This window comes from Bos grunniens, chromosome 8 (genome assembly GCF_055505025.1).
Source record: "Bos grunniens cultivar Pamir isolate PY7600 chromosome 8, Bosgru_T2T1.0, whole genome shotgun sequence".
In the NCBI taxonomy this organism is placed as follows: Eukaryota; Metazoa; Chordata; class Mammalia; order Artiodactyla; family Bovidae; genus Bos; species Bos grunniens.
In genome coordinates this window covers 17,091,273-17,114,124 of record NC_141172.1, presented here as the reverse complement: position 1 = coordinate 17,114,124, position 22,852 = coordinate 17,091,273, and the positions used below count along the sequence as shown (strand labels likewise).

General features: G+C 38.6%; 2 protein-coding genes across 8 annotated transcripts in view; both read right to left on the bottom strand.

Annotated features, from left to right (window-relative positions):
- The window catches only part of LOC147366710 (uncharacterized), a 1,020,409-nt gene that overhangs the window by 235,088 nt on the left and 762,469 nt on the right, over positions 1 to 22,852 (bottom strand). The gene's annotated exons all lie outside the window — the stretch shown is intronic.
- TUSC1 (tumor suppressor candidate 1) lies at positions 19,355 to 22,192 on the bottom strand. Its single transcript, XM_086414227.1, has one exon. The coding sequence runs from the start codon at positions 20,676 to 20,678 to the stop codon at positions 20,049 to 20,051; it is 630 nt and encodes a 209-aa protein (XP_086270353.1). The 5' UTR covers positions 20,679 to 22,192; the 3' UTR covers positions 19,355 to 20,048.

The window sequence follows — 22,852 nt, the reverse complement described above, 5'->3', positions numbered from 1 at the left end:
GGATTTACCACTGTAATAGCTAAAAAGGAGATAAGGGAGGAGGAGATAACACAAAAGAACAAGGAAAGAAGGGTTCTTGCATATCTGCTATGAACAAGATACCTGTTAAACATATCTCTTTCAATCATTATAATTTAGAAAGATAAGTGTTATTATTTTCTGTTTATATCCAAGGAAATGATAAATCAAAAATCTTAAAACAGTCAAGCTAAGATTCAAATTGAAGTTTGGTTTTTAATTCTGTAATCCATGCAGGATTCAAAGAACAAATTTTAAGGAAGACAAAATGATAGATAATTGATAACTTTTAAAAAATTCACATAATTAATACAAAATATAAAGAAATTCTGGATTTTTTTAACCTTTTGGCAAAGCTTGGGTTGGCTAAAATGGGAGGTATAATTTGATGACCAAATATATGCCTTCCAAAACAGAGGTATGAAGCTATTTCTCAGTAAAAGGATGTTCACTGAGTATACAAAATCTATATACAGCAACAGTGTTTGGAGATCAGTAGTCAGTCATGCAGTTTTATTTAAAACAAGATGCCTAAAATCTCCCTGAAACAGGATGAATTGAGAAATGTAAATGTCAGTTAAATATCCTATCAGAAATTGTAGTCATTACAGCCCTGGGGAGGATACAAACTATTGATGCCCCAAAATTTCATTATGTGCTTAACAATTAAAAGGAACTTTTATTATGGTTATTCTTGCTCCAAATTTATGTTAAACATCTAAAGACTCCTTCACCAGGAGGTGAAAGTCATAACTGATCTATGCACTTCAGCATTCAGGCCTCATCAAATACATTCTCCAAACCAATGAGTTAGCAAAAACATACTCTGAAATCTTGAAGACGAACAAGATGAGACTCCCAGATCTTTTAGGAACTCCTGCTACAATCTATTTTGGCTCAGCATCTGTGAAAATGGTAATTTTTATTATAACATGAATATAATATTAATTATTCCATGATGTGAACTCTAAATTCTATTTCTACCTATTAGTGAATTTTAAATCTAGTTTGAAAGACAGAACGTGGCTTTTGTTTATACATGAAACAATGACCATCATGTCTACTTACTAAATCAGATTATCTCAAGCTAGAAGGTCAGGAGGTCCTGACAAAGTTGAAGTCAGCAATCTTTAAAAATATATATACTGAAATCAGATACCTAATACTTTGCTTTTGACCCTGAAAAGTTAAATGAATAAGGTCAGAGGAATTAAAAAAAAAATAGTCGTGGCAAATCATGGTGTCATTTTAAATATGTCTTACACAGAAGCTGAGTCCTTAGATTTTGAAATGTTATTCCTTATAATTTATTTTTAGAACCTACTTAATTAATATTCATAAGTATCTCTTACTGTCCTTTGTTGCTGAAATTAATACAATTCTAAAACTGGAACTCTTGTGTTTGGTTAAGAGCTTAAATCTATGCTATTTCACCTTATGCAAAATCAACTGGAGAACTGAGGACAATTATCCAAATAAATCAACCAAAAACAAAGTTTTGCAGCACTTGTATATAATGAATAAAGAAAAAGATTAAATTTTACAGGTGAAACTTTGAGTTTTTACTTTAGAGGCCTGAATCTTGGCATGGTACTTTGACTTGCAGAGTACTACACTACAGTAGGCACAATAATGTCGCCCCTGACTCTGGCCCCCAGAATAGGCTCATTTTATACTTTGGAAACTATGAACATTTCATGTTACATGGAAAGGGGAAATTAAGGTTGCTGTTGGAATTAAAGTTACTAACAAAATACCTTAAAATAAGGAAACCAGCTTGAATAACAGATAAGGAGATTATCCTAGCCCAATGTAATCATCAGGCTTCCTTGGTGGCTCAGACAATAAAGAACATGCCCACAATACGAGAGATCTGGGTTCGATCCCTGGGTGGGGAAGATCCTGTGGAGAAGGGAATGACCCTGCAGAATCCCATGGACAGAGGGGCCTGGTGGGCTACAGTCCATGGGGTCACAGAGTCAGACACAACTGAATGACTAATACTTTCAATGTAATCACAAGTGTCTTTAAAAAGGAAGCAGGAGAATCAGTATCAGAGTGACAGAATGTGAGAAAGACTCCACTAACCATTGAAAGTATATTTTTAAAAGAGAAAATGATCATCCAAACTTGAAAATGACAGCTATCCCTGACCAGGGGGGATATGACAGTAAAGGGGGATGGGACAGTAAAGGACCATCTAGTTGATGCTCTGTTTCTTTTATCTCCATTCTTAAATTGGGTGATGAGTTTATAGGTATAAATTTTACTATTATAGTTCCTATCTTCCATACTGAATTTGGAAAACTCAGCAGTGGCCACAGAACTGGAAAAGTTTTCATTCCAATCCCAAAGAAAGGCAATGCCAAAGAATGTTCACACTACCACATAATTGCATTCATTTCACATGCTAGCAAGTAATGTTCAAAATTCTCTAAGCAGTATTTCTTCAACAGTAGGTGAACTGAGAACTTCCAGATGTTCAATCTGGATTTAGAAAAAGCAGAGGAACCAGAGAAAAAATTACCAGCATCTGTTGGATCACAGAAAAAGCAAAAGAGTACCAGAAAAACATCTACTTCTGCTTCACTGACTATGCTAAAGCCTTTGACTGTGTGGATCACAACAAACTGGAAAATTCTGAAAGAGATGGGAATACCAGACCACCTGACCTGCCTCCTGAGAAACATGTATGCAGGTCGAGAAGCAACAGTTAGAACCAGACATGGGACAACAGACTGGGTTCAAATTGGGAAAGGAGTACATCAAGGCTGTATAATGTCACCCTGTTTATTTAATTTATATGCCAAGTACATCATGCAAAATATCAGGCTTGATGAAGCACAATCTGGAATCAAGATTGCTGGGAGAAATATCAATAACCTCAGATATGCAGATGACACCACCCTTATGGCAGAAAGCAAAGAGAAGTTTAAGAGCCTCTTGATGTAGGTGAAAAAGAAGAGTGAAAAAAACAGTTTAAAACTCAATGTTAAAAAAACTAAGATCATTGCATCTGGTCCCATCACTTCATGGCAAACAGATGAGGAAACAATGGAAACAGTGATAGACTTCATTATATTGGGCTCCAAAATCACTGCAGATGGTGACTGCAGCCATGAAATGAAAAGATGCTTGCTCCTTGGAAGAAAAGCTATGACCAACCTAGAGAGCATATTAAAAAGCAGAGGCATTATGCTGCCAACAAAGGTCTTTATAGTCAAATCTATTGTGTTTCCAGTAGTCATGTGTGGATGTGAGAGTGGACCATAAAGAAAGCTGAATGCCAAAGAATTGATTCTTCTTAACTGGGGTGTTGGAGGAGACTCTTGCGAGTCCCTTGGACTACAAGAAGATCAAACTAGTCAATCCTAAAGGTAAACAGTCCTGAATATTCATTGGAAGGGCTGGTGCTGAAGCTCCAATTCTTTGGCCACCTGCTGCGAAAACAGACTCATTAGAAAAGACTCTGACACTCGGAAAGATTGAAGGCAGAAGGAGAAGGGGGCGACAGAGAATGAGAGGATTGGATGGCATCACTACTCAGTGGACATGAGGTTGAGCAAGCTCTGGGAGATGGTGAAGGACAGGGAAACCTGGTGTACTGCAGTCCATAGGGTCGCAAAGAGTCAGACATGATTGAGCAACTGAACAACAACAAATCTTCCATACACAGAATATTAAATATATATATATATATATATATATATATATTAGGCCTCAAATATTAGGAGATAAAATGCAAACTACATCTATCTAAAAAAATGTACATATTGATAATTAAAAATGAAAAGTCTAACAAGAGAGATGAAAACATTAAATATCTGGGAACCTCCCCCTCTCTAAGGATATGCTCACATAGGTTGCTTCCCACATATGTTTTTGCCATTGGTATCACTGCACACACATACTTTAGTACTTTGCATGCATGTTTAAATATTCACGTTCTCCATTTTTCTTAGAAGAAGGCAATGCCAAAGAATGCTCAAACTACTGCACAATTGCACTCATCTCACACGCTAATAAAGTAATGCTCAAAATTCTCCAAGCCAGGCTTCAGCAATACGTGAACTGTGAACTTCCAGATGTTCAAGCTGGTTTTAGAAAAGGCAGAGGAATCAGAGATCAAATTGCTAACATCCGCTGGATCATCGAAAAAGCAAGAGAGTTCCAGAAAAACATCTATTTCTGCTTTATTGACTATGCCAAAGCTTTTGACTGTGTGGATCACAATAAAGTGTGGAAGATTCTGAAAGAGATGGGAATGCCAGACCACCTGACCTGCCTCTCGAGAAACCCATATGCAGGTCAGGAAGCAACAGTTAGAACTGCACATGGAACAACAGACTGGTTCCAAATAGGAAAAGGAGTACGTCAAGGCTGTATACTGTCACCCTGCTTATTTAACTTCTATGCAGAGTACATCATGAGAAACGCTGGGCTGGAAGAAGCATAAGCTGGAATCAAGATTGCCGGGAGAAATATCAATAACCTCAGATATGCAGATGACACCACCCTTACGGCAGAAACTGAAGAGGAGCTAAAAAGCCTCTTGATGAAAGTGAAAGAGGAGAGTGAAAAAGTTGGCTTAAAGCTCAACATTCAGAAAACGAAGATCATGGCATCTGGTCCCATCATTTCATGGGAAATAGATGGGGAAACAGTGGAAACAGTGTCAGACTTTATTTTGGGGGGCTCCAAAATCACTGCAGATGGTGACTGCAGCCATGAAATTAAAAGACACTTACTCCTTGGAAGGAAAGTTACGACCAAACTAGATGGCATATTCAAAGGCAGAGACATTACTTTGCCAGCAAAGGTCCGTCTAGTCAAGGCTATGGTTTCTCCAGTAGTCATGTGTGGATGTGAGAGTTGGACTGTGAAGAAAGCTGAGCACCGAAGACTTGATGCTTTTTAACTGTGGTGTTGGAGAAGACTCTTGAGAGTCCGTTGGACTGCAAGGAGATCCAATCAGTCCATTCTAAAGGAGATCAGTCCTGGGTGTTCTTTGGAAGGAATGATGCTAAAGCTGAAACTCCTGTACTTTGGCCACCTCATGTGAAGAGTTGACTCATTGGAAAAGACTCTGATGCTGGGAGGGATTGGGGGCAGGAGGAGAAGGGGACAACAGAGGATGAGATGGCTGGATGGCATCACCGACTCGATGGACATGAGTTTGAGTGAACTCTGGGAGTTGGTGATGGACAGGGAGGCCTGGTGTGCTACAATTCATGGGGTCGCAAAGAGTCAGACATGACTGAGCGACTGAACTGAACTGACTGAACTGTGGTGATTCTCTTATTTTCCCTATTTTACACATGAGAAAATTTAGAAGATAATTTACTCAAGGACATTCAACTCAGTGGAGATGGCAGAGTGGTCATTCAAGACTGCCTGATTCCAACGCCTAAGATTTATCATGCTGTACCTAGATGCTGTCACTGATTTTTAGGAGTCAACTGGCTTACTGGTCTCTAAACTGAACTCTTTATAAATGTATTATAGAAACACATTTTAAGAAAGCCCACGACATTAAAAGTCAGTAAAGTTAGGGATTGTTCTACAACACATCTTTAAATACTTCATCTAATTAATAAAGAAAGGATTCGTAACACTAATTAACCCCGTAGGACAACAGTAGGAGCTATTGCCAAAAGATAATAAAATTAAAGTTTCTGTGTTTTTAAAGTAGTATTTTTACTTATCCTTGCATCCGCTGATCTTTAAAGATCCATCAGTATCCTCACGACAAGAGCTCCCTTACTACCATAAGTTTCAACAGGTGGGGAACAACCACCACAAGTACATAGGTCATAGCTCAGCCTAAAACCATCACATCAAAATGGTACTACCCTAAAAATAAGTTGCAGTAATATCTGATAATCACAATTCAAGTCTTAATCTTCATGTTCTTTTGATATCAGATTTTCTGTAGCTCTGAGAAAATAGATGAATTTATCTGGCCTCCTCTAGTTGTGACATGTTTGTGTATCTTTTAGGGTGATGAAAAAATAAAACCTATGTTCAATTTCTGTATAAATACTATTGCAGGGACATAGATGTTAACTCCTTTTATTTTAAACCTCAGCCTGCCTTTGTATGAATAATCTCTTGGGTCTCCTCCAAATTTTCTGTAAGTACTGGTGACTCAAAACAAAGAAAATGTGAGTGAAGTGACGTGTATTAGAGCCTCTGTAACTCACTCATAAACCCCACAGTGTAAGAAGTAACATAGAATTATCAGACATCTGGGTTTCAGATAATTTCCCAGTCATTTAGAATCATGTAGATGGCAGTGGCTTGGCTTAGAAAGAAAATGTAGTATGCAACCTTGAAAACAGGTTTAGATGGCATCTCTATTAGAGTCAACTGCTTTATTCTTTTTGTAATAAGACAACTCCTTCCTTTCATTGCAGCTGATGACCTTCCTTCACACTTTGTTAAGAAAATAGAAAAAGAAGAAAGTAATGCCTTTAGGGTCCCTCCGATAAATTTGCTGTTCCACCAATATCTCATCTACTATCTGCTGTCACTCTTATGACAAAGAATGAAGTGTCCCTGCTCTCTTCGAAGGCCAGTCTTTTCATATAGTCTCAGACTCCTATCCTCTTGTCCCTATCTCCTCTTTTGGAGGACACTGCTATTCATCTGCTCCAGGAACATCGATCTTTCCCTTTCCATTGTATCATTTCTAAGTGTGCGCTCAGTCGCTCGGTTGTGTCTGACTCTTTGCAACCTCATGGACTGTAACTCCACAGGGGCTCCTCTGTCCGTGGAATTTTTTCAGGCAAGAGTACTGGAGTGGGTTGCCGTTTCCTTCTCCAGTGTATCTTCCTATAACTGAAAATAATAAATAGACAAGTTTCTCTTAAGCCTGTATTGGCTCACTGTCACTTCATTTTGTTGTTATCACTATTCTTTTAAATGGAAAAGTCTTGAAAAATCTGTTAATAACTGGGCATCTACGAGTCACTTTGTCACCTTCCAATGTTTCTTTTAACCTGCACCACTGAAACCCCTCTGGTCAATGTCAAACACGGCCTTGGTGATGACACAGCTCCTGGATGCTTTTGTGTCCTCTCCTTGCTCTACCAGTCAGGGTATTTGGCACACTTGGTAATCCCCAATCCCTGTCACAGGCCCTTTGGCATCCATGAAGTCTCATGCTCCTGAATTTTGTTCTATCCCACAAGCTACTCCTTCTAAGTTTTCTTTTCTGGCGTCAGCATCTTTAGGTGATATCCAAATATTTAGGAGTTCAGGGCCCAATATTTTTCTGTCTATATTTACTCCCATGAGATTTCTTTGACTCTCTATGTATTGATGCCCAAATGTACATATTCAGCCCTGATCAAGTCCCTGAGATTTAAATTCTTATATCCAAGTAATTAAAATACATTTTCATGTCTATTTCCAAAAAAAAAAAAAGCATTACCCTGATTTCTCTCTGGGCCATCAGTCAGACTGATGATTTAGAACTAAAATGATATTCTATATATCTAGTGCTCAAAGTCAATGGCTTAACATTACATTTAGAGCAAAGTGCATTTTTTTTTTCAGAGTTTACAAGAAAGGACTGGTTCTCACTACATGTCCTACTTCTCATTTCTACTACATTCTCCTTAATTCCTTCTATTCACTTCAATTTTCTCTTTCAGACTTGACTAAAACTAGTAGTAATTAATTAAAAGAAATTTTTATATGTGACACATTTGAATAGATTTTTCAAGGTTCCTTTAAAAAGCAAAAATATTTTTCTCCATTTGCACTGCACAACTTTTTAATTGACCTCAAGCTGTTGTTTTGAGTAAATAAGCCCTTACATTTTTTGATCCCTCATAGTAGGGCTAAAAGTTTTTACTACTGGGTTTTCAAATACTCTACGTAACTTGATGGAGAGGACTCTTACCACTTCTATTGATGTTATTGCTATTTCAGAAAAACGATGCATATGTATAATTGAGGTCACATACGTAGACTCAGCAGTGGGATAAGAAGATACAGGGCAATAGATTCTTAAGGTGTTCTGATTTTCTCACTTCCCAGTGAATTTGCTGCCTTTTAATCTTATTTTTCCATCATTCAGAAAGCTTTAGAGGCTACCCTATAAAAAATTCTGTTTCTAATAACGGATGATTACAAATGATTGTTTTAGTTTACCATAAGGCCAAGAAGACAATAGCTATGTCTGCCTTTTTCTTTTGTAACAAAACTTGATCTAAGTTTGTACTTGACTAATCAAGTACAGTAAACAGTCTACTTTAGAATGATATGTATTCTTCCTCTATCTTGTTTTGTTTCTATTGGATTTCATTTGTAACTGCTGTGTTTAGAAATATTTTGTGAAAACTTGAAAAAATCTTTTCACAAGTAAATGGGATATAAAAAATTTTGATACATGAAATAAACTGCAGGAGAGTGTTGAGCTACTTACCAGCAGCTCTCTTATAATGGAGCTCATGGTTGTAGTGGATGAGAAATTGAAAATAAATCTGAGCTGTGTGATATAAAAGTTGTTATCTAGCAATAGATGAAGATGTTGTCATGGAGAAAAATATAATCCCACTATTCTATACTTATTAGACAATACTGTTAAAAGAAACATAAGTCAAGCTACATGAGTACTTTAAAATTTTCTTGAAGCCATATTAAGTAAAATAAACAGATAAAATAACTTTATTAACATATTTTATTTAGCCTAATATATCAAATGTTATAATTCTAACATGTAATTAATATAAAATTATTAATGTAATATTTTGAGATTTTCTGACTAAGCCTGTTAAATCCAGTGTTTATTTCACATTTATTTATGCATCTCAAGTCGAACTACTCAAATACTCAACAGCCACCTCTGGCTATGGGCTACCAATTGGCCAGTGTATTAGACTCTATCTGAAAGTGAATACCAATTTAAGACACGCCTAAGAAGCTATTAGAAAGTGAAAGTGTTAGTCGCTCAGTCATGTCCTACTCTTTGCAGCTTCACAGACTGTAGCCTGCCAGGCTCCTCTGTCCATGGAATTATCCAAGCAAAGATACTGGAGCGGGTAGCCATTCCTTTCTCCAGGGCATCTTCTCAAGTGAGGGATCGAACCTGGGTCTCCTGCATTGGAGGTGAACTCATTACCCTCTGAGCCACCAGGGAAGCCCAAAGGGACTTTCTATAAATAAACAAGATGAGAGAAACATTCACTTCTCCTGAACTCTACTTTATTGATTCCATAAAGAATAGCAAGGAGAGATAAAGCCTTCCTCAGCGATCAATGCAAAGACTAGAGATCTCTTCAAGAAAATTAGAGATACCAAGAGAACATGTCATGCAAGGATGGGCTCGATAAAGGACAGAAATGGTATGGACCTAACAGAAGAAGAAGATATTACCAAGAGGTTGCAAAAATACACAGAAGAACTATACAAAAAAGATGTTCACGACCCAGATAAACACGATGGTGTGATCACTCACCTAGAGCCAGACGTTCTGGAATGCAAAGTCAAGTGGGCCTTAGGAAGCATCACTACAAAGCTAGTTGAGGTGATGGAATTCCAGTTGAGCTATTTCAAATCCTAAAAGACGATGCTGTGAAAGTGCTGCACTCAATATGCCAGCAAATTTGGAAAACTCAGCAGTGGCCATAGGACTGGAAAGGGTCAGTTTTCATTTGAATCCCAAAGAAAAGCAATGCCAAAGAATGTTCAAACTACCACACAATTGCACTCATCTCACATGCTAACAAAGTAATGCTCAACATTCTCCAAGCCAGGCTTCAACAGTACATGAACCATGAACTTCCAGATGTTCAAGCTGGATTTAGAAAAGGCAGAGGAACCAGAGATCAAATTGCCAACATCTGCTGGATCATCGACAAAGCAAGAGAGTTCCAGAAAATCATCTACTTTTGCTTTATTGACTATGCCAAAGCCTTTGACTGTGTGGATCACCACAAACTGTGGAAAATTCTTCAAGAGATGTGAATACCAGACCACTTGATTTGACGCCTGAGAAATCTGTATGCAGGTCAAGAAGCCACAGTTAGAACTGGACATGGAACAACAGACTGGTTTCAAATTGAGAAAGGAGCACCTCAAGGCTGTATATTGTCACCCTGTTTATTTAACTTATATGCAGAGTTCACCGTGTGAAATGTCGGGCAGGATGAAGCACAAGCTGGAATCAAGATTGCCAGGAGAAATATCAATAACCTCAGATATGCAGATGACACCACTTTTATGGCAGAAAGCGAAGAAGAACTAAAGAGACTCTTGATGAAAGTGAAAGACGAAACTGAAAAGTTGGCTTAAAACTCAACTGTCAGAAAACTAAGATCATGGCATCTGGTCCCATCACCTCATGGCAAATAGATGGGGAAACAATGGAAACAGTAACAGACTTTATTTTCTTGGGCTCCAAAATCACTGTAGATGATGACTGCAGCCATGAAATTAAAAGATGCTTGCTCCTTGGAAGAAAAGCTATGACCAACCTAGACAGCATATCAAAACAGAGACAATACTTTGCCAACAAAGGTCCATCTGGTCAAAGCTGTGGTTTTTCTAGTAGTCCTGTATTGATGTGAGAGTTGAACTATAAAGAAAGCTGAGTGCCTAAGAATTGATGCTTTTGAACTGTGGTGTTGAACACTCTTGAGTGTCCCTTGGACTGCAAGGAGATCCAACCAGTCCATCCTAAAGGAAGTCAGTCCTGAATATTCATTGGAAGGACTGATGCTTAAGCTGAAACTCCCATACTTTGGCCACCTGATGCAAAGAGCTGAGTCATTTGAAAAGACCCTGATGCTGGGAAAGACTGAAGGTTGGAAGAGAAGGGGATGACAGAGAATGAGATGGTGGGATAGCATCACCGATGCAATGGACATGAGTCCATGGGGTCACAGAGTCGGACACAACTGAGCAACTGAACTGCACAGAACTGACATAGCATTTAAAATATTTCTTTTCAAATAAACATGATTTTGTTTTACCTCCTGCTGCAGCAACTTCAAAATGCTGCAAGCAAAAAACTACTAAAAATTACAAATTCCCACCTAAGAAACCCTGCCTACAAGATGATAATTAGTCCTATTTTTGAAGGACCACAAATTATTGCCATACAATTAGATACATCTCTAGGAAAACTAATCTCTTGGCTTTCAAAATACATTTTTGCAGAAAGAGAAAAGTAATCTCTTTGCATTAATTTTGGGAACACTTTTTTCAAAAGTAAAAAAATAATTATTTGTTACCTCTAATATTCTAGGTATTTATTAGGGGTAAATGGTGAATAAGATAGTATGGTTGCCTTTACGAATTCACAATCAAATGATGTACCTTTATGTGATATCACATTTTAAGATACATATCCACTTCAGTGAAACTTCTAAGAGCAAGGCTTTCTTTTTAAAGTGTTTTTTAAATATTTAATGTATACAACTCGATGGGCTTGGAGATAACTATACATCTATGATGACAAACCTAGATAGTGTTTTGAAAAGCAGAGACATTAGTCTATCAACAAAGGTCCATATAGTCAATGGTCTTCCCAGTGGTTACATGCTGCAGTCAGTGCAGCAGGTAGGGATCGAAAGTGGTCAACGCACAGTTTGGGAAAAAGAAACTAGAGACAGAGTTAAAGTTTCAAAGACGGGACTGGGAGATTCAAGATCTCTTGGATCCAGAGCCCTGTTCCTCGGAGTCACATCACTTTTATTTAGTGTCTTGACAAGCAGAAAGTATCTGTAGTGCTACGATGAAATCCGCCTCCTGTGTCCCCAGTCACGTCTCCCATTTTATTGATTACTTTAAACTATCTTTCTTATTTTCTTGTACAAGCGCTATCACCTAGCTGGAGGTCATAGATCTGCATATGCCTTGGGAAAATATCTTAGTGTGTGCACAAGCAGCGTTCTGAACTTAGGCTGACCTGGCGTTCCAAGGTCCACACTGTTTTTCCTTAGCTTAGCAGGGTATGCCGACCCCAGCTAATCAACCCGATGTACTTTTACTTGGGTTATGCTGTATTGCTATGTTTTGCTTTTATTCTTTCCCATGGTGATTTTCTCATGGCTTAGCCAGAGCAACAGGCGGCTGACCATTAACCCCTGCAGTTACGTATGGTCGTGAGAGCTGAACTGTAAAGAAGGCAGAACACCAAAGAATTGATGCTTTCAAACTGGTGCTGGAGAAGACTCCTGAATGTCCCTTGGACAGCAATGAGATCAAACCAGTCAATCTTAAGGAAATCAACCCTGAATACTCATTGGAAGGACTGATGCTGAAGTTCCAGTATTTTGGTCACCTGATGTGAACAGCTGACTCATTAGAAAAATCCTTGATGCTGGGAAAGATTGAGGGCAGAAGGAATACAGGGTGTCAGAGGATGAGATGGCTGGATGGCATCACTGATGCAATGGACATGAACTTGGACAAATTTTGGGTGATGGTAAGGGACAGGGATGCAGTCTATGATGCAGTCTATGGGGTCACAAAGAGTCGGACACGACTAGGCAATTGAACAACAACAATATACATCTGTGAACCAGCATCACAAGCTATGCCATAAACATAGCCCTCATTTCCACAAGTTTCCTGACATCTTTATTTTTTGTGTAATAAGAACCCTTAACATAAGATCTACCCTCTTAGCAAAATTTTAAATGTGCAATATAGTGCCATTAACTATCTAACTATAGACCAGTAAGATCTCTAGGACTTATTTATCCTGTATAACTGAAACTTTGTACCCTTTGACTAATAGTTCCCTATTTTCTCCTCCTCCTCCCAGCCTCTGGCAATGAGCATTCCACTCACTGCTGCTGTGAGTTTGACTCTCTTAGACTCCTCATATAAGTGAAAATATGTAGTATTTCTACTTCTGTGTTCTGCTTCACTTAGGTTCTAATGTTGAAATGAATGAGTTCACATATGTCTTTGACATCATGATTACAATTCCTTTGGATATACATCCAAAGTGGATTCCTGAGTCATATGGTAGTACTATATTTAATTTTTTGAAGACTTCCATACTATTTCCCATAGTGGCTGCACCAATTTGCATTCTACCAATAGTAGATGGAGAGGGAAATGGCAACCCATTCCAGTGTTCTTGCCTGGAGAATCCCAGGGACGGGGAAGCCTGGTCGGCTGCCGTCTATGGGGTCGCACAGGGTCGGACACGACTGGAGCGGCTTGGCAGCAATAGTATGCAAAGGTTTCCTTTTCTCTATATCTTCATCAACACCTATTTAAAAAAAAAAAAAAGTAACAGCCATCCTAGGTATGAGGTGATAGCTCATCGTGGTTGTGATTTTCATTTCTCTGAGAAATAGAGATATTGCACATCTTGTCATATACCTGTTGATCACTTGTATGTCTTGTTTAGAGAAATGTCTATTCAAGGTCTTTGTCTACTTTTTATTCCGATAATTTTCTTCTTTAGTTCCTCCCTCCCTCCCTCCTTCTATCCTTTCTCTCTCTCCCTCTCACTTTCCCTTCTCTTCTTCCTTCCTGCTTGCTATTGAATTATAGACAGAATTTCCTTAAATATTTTGCATATTAGCCCTTTATCAGATACACGGTTTGCAAATATTTTCTCCCATTCCAGAGGCTGCTTTTTCATTTTGTTGATGGTTTCCTTTGTTATGCAGAAGCTTTTAAACTAGATGTAATCTTACTCATCTATTTTTGCTTTTGGTATCATCGCCAAGAAATCACTGCCAAGACCAATGTTAAGAAACTTTCGTTCTATATTTTCTTCCAGGAGTTTCTAAGGTTTCAATCTTACATTTAAGTCTTTAAAACCACTTTGAGTTACTCTTTGTATTGGTCGACCCGGCGTTCCAAGGTCCACACTATGTTTTTCCTTAGCTTGGCAGGGTATGCTGCTAAGAGTTCAGTTTCATTCTTCCACACATGACTATCCAGTTTTCATGGCACCATTTACCACAGAGACTATCTTTTCCACATTGTGTGGGATATTCACTTTTAAATTGTATCTAAAATTAAATGAATTGATGAGAAGTTATACACATAAGGAGAATTAAAATGGAAAGAAAGCTTTGTGCGTGAAAAGTAGAAGGCTCCGTAATGGCTGACTCAAAACCACCTGCCTCACTCAGTGTAAACTTTGTACATCTTGTTGTCCCGATTTATATACCAAAAATTGAAAAAAAATTGTTAAATGAAAAATGGTAAATTATTTTGGATTGAGAAATGATATTTGTTATTTATTCCCCTTCAATTCTTTGTAAGCTTTCCAAAGTAGTGACTGAGGACAGTGCCTGTCCACAGAGCAGGGATTCAACATACATTTCAAAAGTGAATGACAGTTTCATCAATACAAGAATGGATTATTTCTAAATTGCTCACCTTGTATATATGTTTGAGATTTGATCTTTAGAATGCTAAAATACAGATTAGTAGGTGGATGATACTGCGTCTTTCCCTATTTTAAGATAGCAGGGAAAACATCTATGCTCAAAAATGATGCATCACTGGTATTGTACTCTATCAAAATCCACGTAGACCAACGTAGCAAATAATTCTCATCATGAAGGATTTTCAAGTGGTACAAAAATGCTGATAAAATAGTTCATATACACACTGCATGAGAGAAGCAGTAAGATGTGCAGTGCTAGTGGGGTTAGAAGTAACTAAATTTAGGTTTCTTTGATAAATATTGAGTACATACATTAAAACACTGTATCTCCAATTTTATAACATGTAACACTCAGGGTATTATCTTAATCTCTTATGACAAATGTTTTAGATTAATTGCCTTGATCATTTTGAGGCAGAACCAGTTACTTTTAAGCAATACGAGAAAGCTCATTCTTTGTATCATTTAAAAATCGATTTTTATAAAAGTTATCTTAAATATCATTGCCGTTAGCTTTAGCAAATCTTTTTCATTTGTATCAGGTTTTAGATTTTCAATGCACTTTCATGTAAACTCATCTCTTTTGATTTTTCTCAACAATTCTGAATTGATATTACTATGCTGTAAGTAAAGATACTGAATTCAGTCGACTTTTCTGACTTCAGGTTAAAGAAAGGAAATCTCGAGAGACTGCCATAAAAATCCAGTCTTCCCTTCTTGTATAAATGCCTCTCATTCTTTGATTTGATCAACATCCTCCTCCAATCCACATTATAGAGACACAGAGATAGTATGCCATCTGTACACAAAAGACCCAAGAACTCTTTCTCATCAACTTCACAATCCTGGTGTTAAGCCTGATAAAGAGAGGGCACTGTTTTCCTTACATTTCTTATGAAAATGATGTATTTCTCCCCTAACACTAGTTCTGATTCCAAGTCTCCACTTTGTCTCTTTCTTACACCCAATGCACACTGCCAAGACTCCAAAATTACGAAATTTTCAAATCTTCACATGCATGATTAATTAATTCTACTTATCCTAGTAGAATTAATTCAACTTATATAGCATATAGAAAGATATCAGAATTCAGTTGCCAGTAAGACTGTTTAGTGAAATTCAACTTTTAAAATAAAAAGTTCTCTTGTGCATCTTCAGGTTATTTTTCAGAGTTGTCTCTTGTATGTTTTTTTTCCTCCCAAAGTCCAATATGATTTCTACACTTGTGCTGTGTTTCTTGATAGTCACCTGGGCTCTCAGAATCACTCAGCCATCCTTTTATCTCCCCACTGACTACCTTTGAAATATCTTTAATCGACGTTTGAAACTTTTCTCTACTTTTACAACAGCTAACTTAATTCAACAAATGATTTTACTGTTTTATGGAAAATATATGACCTCACCCAATCTACCTGTCTCCAATCTCATTCTTTCCCTGTATCATCACATGTGCTTTTCTCGCTAGCTCCTCTTTAAGAATTTAATCTATTCCTTTACCAGACTGTTCTAACCCTCTGTGCTTTTGAGATCATCCATTCATGAAAATGTGTTACTTCAATTATATCATCTTCCATTACCCTGTTCATCACATGTTCTTTTATTCGCATCTCTCCTGAAATGTAGTCTAATCCATTCTATACACATGATATAAATAATACTGCCCTCAGCAAATTTTCCAACTCTATTCTTCTCTTTAACAAGATACTTATTTAAAAACATTTAATACCCAATTCCTTGTAGCTGCTCAACAATTTATAATGTTAACAGTTTGCCCCCAAAACCTAACGAATTAAAACCACCATTAATTGTTGATCATAGGTTTACTTGGTGGTGGTTTTGCTGATCTTGGCCTGGCTGGGTTGACCTATACAAGGAACATCTATGTGATTATCTGACTAGTTGTTTGGAAACTGGCCCGCTGAAGATAGTTGGTTGGCTGCTGGCTCGGGTAACAGGAGTGATCAGTTACTAGCAACAGAGTCTTCACCATAACTAAAGGCAGATCCATTAAGTTTAAAATACAATGGAGGTTTTAAGTTTAAAATGATAGAATCAAAAGTAAAGTGAGGATATTTGGAAAAATGAAAGGCCAAGGAAGACTTTGATCAGAACCATGTATGAAATATCAGGTAGATTGCTGTTCAATTTCTCTAAGAATTCAAATTTTAGAGTAGAATGCCTACCACTCAGACAAGAATGTTTAAGCACCAACAAACTCACTAATGTCCTTTCTCAAATTTTCTCTAAACTTTGACAGGTATTTGAGAACCTGGATTTAATAAATTAACATGAATAAGGCCAACACTATACTCATAAGCATTAACAGATTCTGAATATGATTTTTAAATCAGCAAAATCCCCTACTTATTACACCAACATAGTTTAATTCTGATCTTTAAGAGATGTTAATGTTAGCATGAAATTTGAGCAGAATAACCTCATAAAATCAGATGTAGATATTATCTAAATATTTTCCTTGGTTCTTATTTCCATTTTATAAATATATTTTTAGTCTATATCAGATAACTGGGCTTCGTTGGTGGCTCAGAGGGTAAAGCATCTGCCTGCAATGCAGGAAACCCGGGTTCAATTCCTGGGTTGGGAAGATCCACTGGAGAAGGAAATAGCAACCCACTCCAGTATTCTTGCCTGGAAAATCCCATGGATGGAGAAGCCTGGTAGGCTACAGTCCATGGGGTCGCAAAGAGTCAGACACGACTGAGCGACTTCACTTCTCACACTCTTCACTCTATATCAGATATGTAAAATATGTATCAGGAAAGCAAGTTTATAGTAGAAAAGCTGGAATTTATAATTGATCACTTAATCACTGAACAGAAATACTAATAAATTTTATCATTCACTCATGAAGATTTTATGACAAATTCTCAGTGAAAAATCTGTTCCTTTAATCAAAACAGAAAATGCTATTTTGGCACTGAAGATAAAATCATTCTGCTAATAATTATTTAGAATATTAATGATTTAATGAATAATTTGGAATTAGTTTAATCATGGTAATACTCATAAATTGGCAAATCTATGTCTAAGGTTATTAAATAACAAAAGATATTTTCAAGTATCTTTCAAATATTCATAATGTTGAAGAAGTTTAGCAAAGATACCTTGGTCTATGATCTACAAAATACTTTATATTACTCTGATTTACACCCTAATTTTTATAGATAAAAACATAAAGATAGCATATATTTGTGAGTAGTACCAATAAAAATTTCTGATTAAAAAAATGCCAGTGCTCTTCACTGAATTATGACATATTTTTGTTGCTTGTTTCTATAAATTATAAGCCCTCTTTTCATTGCACAACAAATCTGAAGTTATGAAAATAAAGTGTTATTGTAACAAGGAAGATAATCTGCAGTTTTAGGTTATTTTTTTTTTATCAAACTAGAACCCAGATAAAACTTTGCTAAAATCAGCTTTATCCATTTCTTAATCCAGTACTTATTTTGATATAACAAAATATATTTTATAAACTATATGATGCCTTATCAGTTAACAGAGGCGAAATTCAAAAGTTGAAATATATACTAGCCTTAACTCATGTTATGGGGCATTTGGGTTTCAGAATTTTTAAGACCTTTCAGGAATTATGCTCAAAAAACTTCCTCATTAGTGTGTGTACCTCAGTATTTTACAAAAATTGTTTTCACCATATTTACATTGTACATTATTTTAATACAAAAGGTGTTTAAAACTAGGTAAACTGAATATTTTGCTTAGTTCTTGAATTGCCAATTGACACAATTGGGAATTATTTTTAATTTTTTATATTATTTCCTTATTATAAAACCTTTAACTCCCATTTGCTTAAAAGGAGAGAAAAATGTCAATGCATTCGAAATCTACATATCTGCTAAAACCCATAAATTCGTATGGGAGCAAAATACAGAAGGAAAGTATAAGTAAAACATTTACTTTGAACTTGTACATTTTAGATTTTAAATTGACACAGCCCTTATTCTGAAGCAGGCATTCTGCATATAGCATCTCAATAAAATTTTTATAACATTCTGAGGTAGTTAGAAAAATTTTAATGGTGAGAAATTTTTAATGGTGTGAAAACTAAGGCTTAGAGAGATTAACTAATTTATATGCAAAGTAGGAATAGGGACAATCTGCTTTTTGCCTATTCTTCAATTCTTAGTGCCTCCTAAAAATGTTTTAATTCTTTCCCTATTAAATAAAGACAGAAATACTTTTCACATACCAACTTATTCTCACCAAGTTTCTTCTAACATTTCTTGATCATAGAAGATCTTAATGTTCACAACTATCAACAATCTTTAAGTAAAATGTACAAAGTGTTTTCAATACCCAGGATTAGAAAAATCTCGAAATTATTTTCCTTGGCAACTTGTTTCATAAAATCGGCTATGAAACTTTTGGAGTATGCCACAAATAAAACAAAAACTCTAATTTATGATTTTTTTCTAACTGTAACAAAAACTCTTTTTATTCTTCTTAAACTGAAGTGTTTTCCACCACTTAAACACTCTTTTACACGTATGATCTCTACCAGGTACAACGTCACCTCTTGATTAATAGGCAAAAGTGTTATTCACTGACAAAGTAGAATCAACTGATCTTAGAATATTTGTTAGGATTAATCTCATTTTTTTGGAATTGAAATTACAACTGACACTTAAATCATGTTGTTTTGGGGCTTTTGATGAACATATAATTCATAAGTTCTCAAAAATTTTTAAACATTAGCAGTATTAGGCAAAATAGCTGTGTTCTATATTCTGTCAAGTCTAAAACGTGCACAAATTACAAAATAATGTTTAGATTATCTAATTTTTTTGATTATTTTAAAAGATCATTGTTACATAAAGTGAAAAGAGAATGATAGCTTATAAAGGATAATCAAGTTCAGATATTAAGGAAACGTATAAACACTTAACACACTTTAAATAACAGTCATGGGATAGCTTTAGGTTAGTTTCCGTGCACCAAATTTATTTATCAATTCGAAGGATTACTTATAGGAAGATAGTTTAAAATTTCCCAAGGCAGGGGGATGATGGGGGAGTGGGATTAACAAATCAGTATATATTAGATGCATAAGGACTAGAACCAGGGCAGACATGAGTTTCTAAATTATAAACATCACTTTGTGCATTAAAGGGTGATATTTCACAGGATACCAAAGTAACACCGACTTATAAAAACAAACCAAACACTTAAAATGTTGGCCACATGAGAGAGACTAGCTGGAGGCTTTAGGAGACGATGAAAAACAAATCCAGCCAAATCAAAATGTACTATCATCCCTGGAAGAACCAAAATAGAGGAAAAAATACCACAGGTCCTTACAACACCCAGAAAAGTTCAGGCATTAGGAAGGGTTGACTGCCACCCACTTCACGCTGTTTTAAAGCCCGCCCCTCCGGAGCTAGGTCTCCATTGAACTAGCAGGCGCCAGAGACATGTGCTCTGTGCATGGTCGGACTCAGCCCCACGCCCTCCCCAACCTCTCCCCAACCTCTGCGGGTAGAAAGCTCGCCCCCGGGAAGTGTCAGGGCCAGGCCGGAGGCGGGAGCGCGCGGCTCACGCGTGCGCCAGGTGGGGGCAGCACTGAACGGAGGAGGAGCCTGCACGAGGCTCCGCCTCTCCAGGCTGCGGCCTCGGGCTATGGCCAGGGCTCGGAGGGCTCTGGCTCTGGGACTTGGAGGCCTGAGTTTGGGCTGCCCAGAGAGGGCTCCTCCTTGTCTCCAAGCGGTCGCGGCCCCCTCTGTTCGAGGTGCAGCTGCAGCAAGGCCCGCCGGTACATGGCTTCCAGCTTCTCGAGCCGGGCTCTAAGGGCCCTGGGGCTCCCCGGCTCGTCCTCGGGGCCGCCGCCCCTCGCCCTCCGGTTCATGCTGGCCTCCTCCGGGACCGGGGTCGCCCTCGCCGAGTCCGCGGACGCCCCGTCGCTGCCCTCGCCAGGGAACCGCAAGGCCTGACGAAAGAGGCTGCGGTTCTCGCGCTTCAGCCGCCGGTTCTCGAGCCGCAGCCGGGCGTTCTCCTCGCGCAGCCTCGCGTTCTGCCGGTCCCGCTCGTCCCGCGCGCAGATGGCCTCCAGATGGCTCGCCGCCAAGTCGGCGAACCGCTCCTCCAGCTGCTGTCGGGCGCCGCCCGCACGGCCTCGCCAGCCCACGCTGCCGCCGCTGCCGCCACCCCCACGAACGCGGCCTGGGCGGCCTTGCCCGCGGCTGTCTCCGCCGCCTTCCCCGCCGCCACAGCTCCCGCGCCTGGTGGCGCCACCACGCATGCGCCACATCGGTCCCGTCGCAGCCGCGCTGCCAGCGCCGTGGGCCGAGGGGCCGCGCTGTCAGGCGCCAGCGAGTTCGGGGCCCGGCGGGGCGGCCAGGGCAGCTGCGGAGGAGGAAAGGAGGTGGCGGGCGGCGGCTGCTGGCTTGAGGCCAGAGGAGGCCGGGAGTTTGCCCGGTCTGAGGCGTGTCTAGTCTTCTCGGGTGGAGCTGCCCCCTGGGCCTGGGATCTCCAGGCCAGCTCACACACAATGCCCCCGGGGAGCGCTCTGCTGCTCAGCCCTTTTCAGCTGCGCGCTGGGGGGAAAACTGTATCCCAGACTCTGCCAGGGCGCTTCGCGAGGCCCTGAAGGAACCCGCCTGCCTCACCCCGTCCCTAGCCCAGCCACCAGTTACCTTGCCTTTTACAGGGCAATCTCGAAGCAAATAATAATACAGTGAGAAGTTACGGAATAGCTTTATGGGGCAGGTTGAAAAGCTTAACGGGTTCATTTAGAACACAACGGTTTAAACCACCTCCAAGCTTAATAAAACATTAAGCTTAGAGGCAACAGAAGAGCTGAACACTTGTCACTTGAGGCCTCCCTCAAGCAGGAACGGGTAGCTCTCAGAAGAATATAGGCAATGCCCAGTTTGTGAATAGCCAGCGTTTCACTCGACAAACTGCAGTTTTGTAGAAACGAAGTTGTAATTAGATTTGCTCAGGCCAAAACCTATGAAATTCAAAATGAGTCCAACTCGTTCGGGAAAATTGAAATACTCAGTAAATTTCAAATGTTCTGGGTGGATACAACTCATTGAATGATGGCATTCTTTGCTTCTAAGGGAATCAACTTACACAGTAACTAGACAAATGCAAAGTAAATTAAGGACAAGATAAGAATGCAAGAATCTCACGGGCCAGACTGGTGGTAGCAAGATTCTACATTTTAACAAGGTCCCAGGTAATTCTTAGGTTAACTGAAGTCTTCAAGCCACAAGTAAATGAACTAGAAAAGCATTTGAGAAACCTAGTTCACAGTTGGGGTTTTCACTGAAAAATACAAAGAAAAGTAAGTAACTAGAGGAAAAGATAGGATTATACAACTTTTATCCTAAAACACTACAAACACAATCTCTCAATCGTCATTTCATAAAATCAAAAAAGTAGGAAAGAATAAGAATTTTAAGAAATAGAAATTAAATTTTATGAAAGAAAGGCGATATTCTTAATTTCCGTTGAAAATTGATGACAAAAACTTTGTTGCAGACATACATCAAATACTCTATGGATTATTGAACTATATAACTACATATATATATATATATATATTTCCCCCTCTCCCCCTATAGAGTGTATAGTTCAGTTCAGTTCAGTTCGGTAGCTCAGTCGTGTCCGAGTCTTTGCGACCCCATGAATCGCAGCACGCCAGGCCTCCCTGGCCATCACCAACTCCCGGAGTTCACTCAGACTCACGTCCATCGAGTCAGTGATGCCATCCAGCCATCTCATCCTCTGTCGTCCCCTTCTCCTCCTGCCCCCCAATCCCTCCCAGCATCAGAGTCTTTTCCAATGAGTCAGCTCTTCGCACGAGGTGGCCAAAGTACAAAGTGCAGGAAAAAATGCTGGTGTGTAAGGAAAGATGATTAGTTCTCAGTTTTAGACAGGAGCCCTAGGAACCCATGAAGTGAAAAGTTAGATATGCCATAGGACTTAGAGAAAAAATCTGCATAAGAAAGATTCAGTCACCCCTTGGATGTTATTTCTTGAGTACTGGTGTTTTATTTTTTGTTGGCTTCACTTTCCTCATCCTTGCATTAGTAAACCTACTAGTATTCTCATTTTACATCTCAGATTTAAACTGCCTTGTATCCTTTGTAAAAATATCTCCTAAATTTTTGTTCCTAACCACTGTAAATGAACTGTACTGAGTTTTCTAAAGAATACTGACACTGGTTACATGAGAAGGCCTCTATGTCCTACTCTCTACCCCTGATCTAACCCCAAAGTACTCTTTTGCCCTTCATAAGTTATTGAAGTAATATAAAATATTATGAAAATCAGGTAAAACTGCTTAGGCAGAAATTGTCTGTTTTATGTAGTTTATAGTAACTGATCTAGATATATGTGTATCTTCCCAAAAGAGAGACTCCATTAAAATTCTACAACTCTGGTCAGTCACATGGCATATATAACCATCTTTAT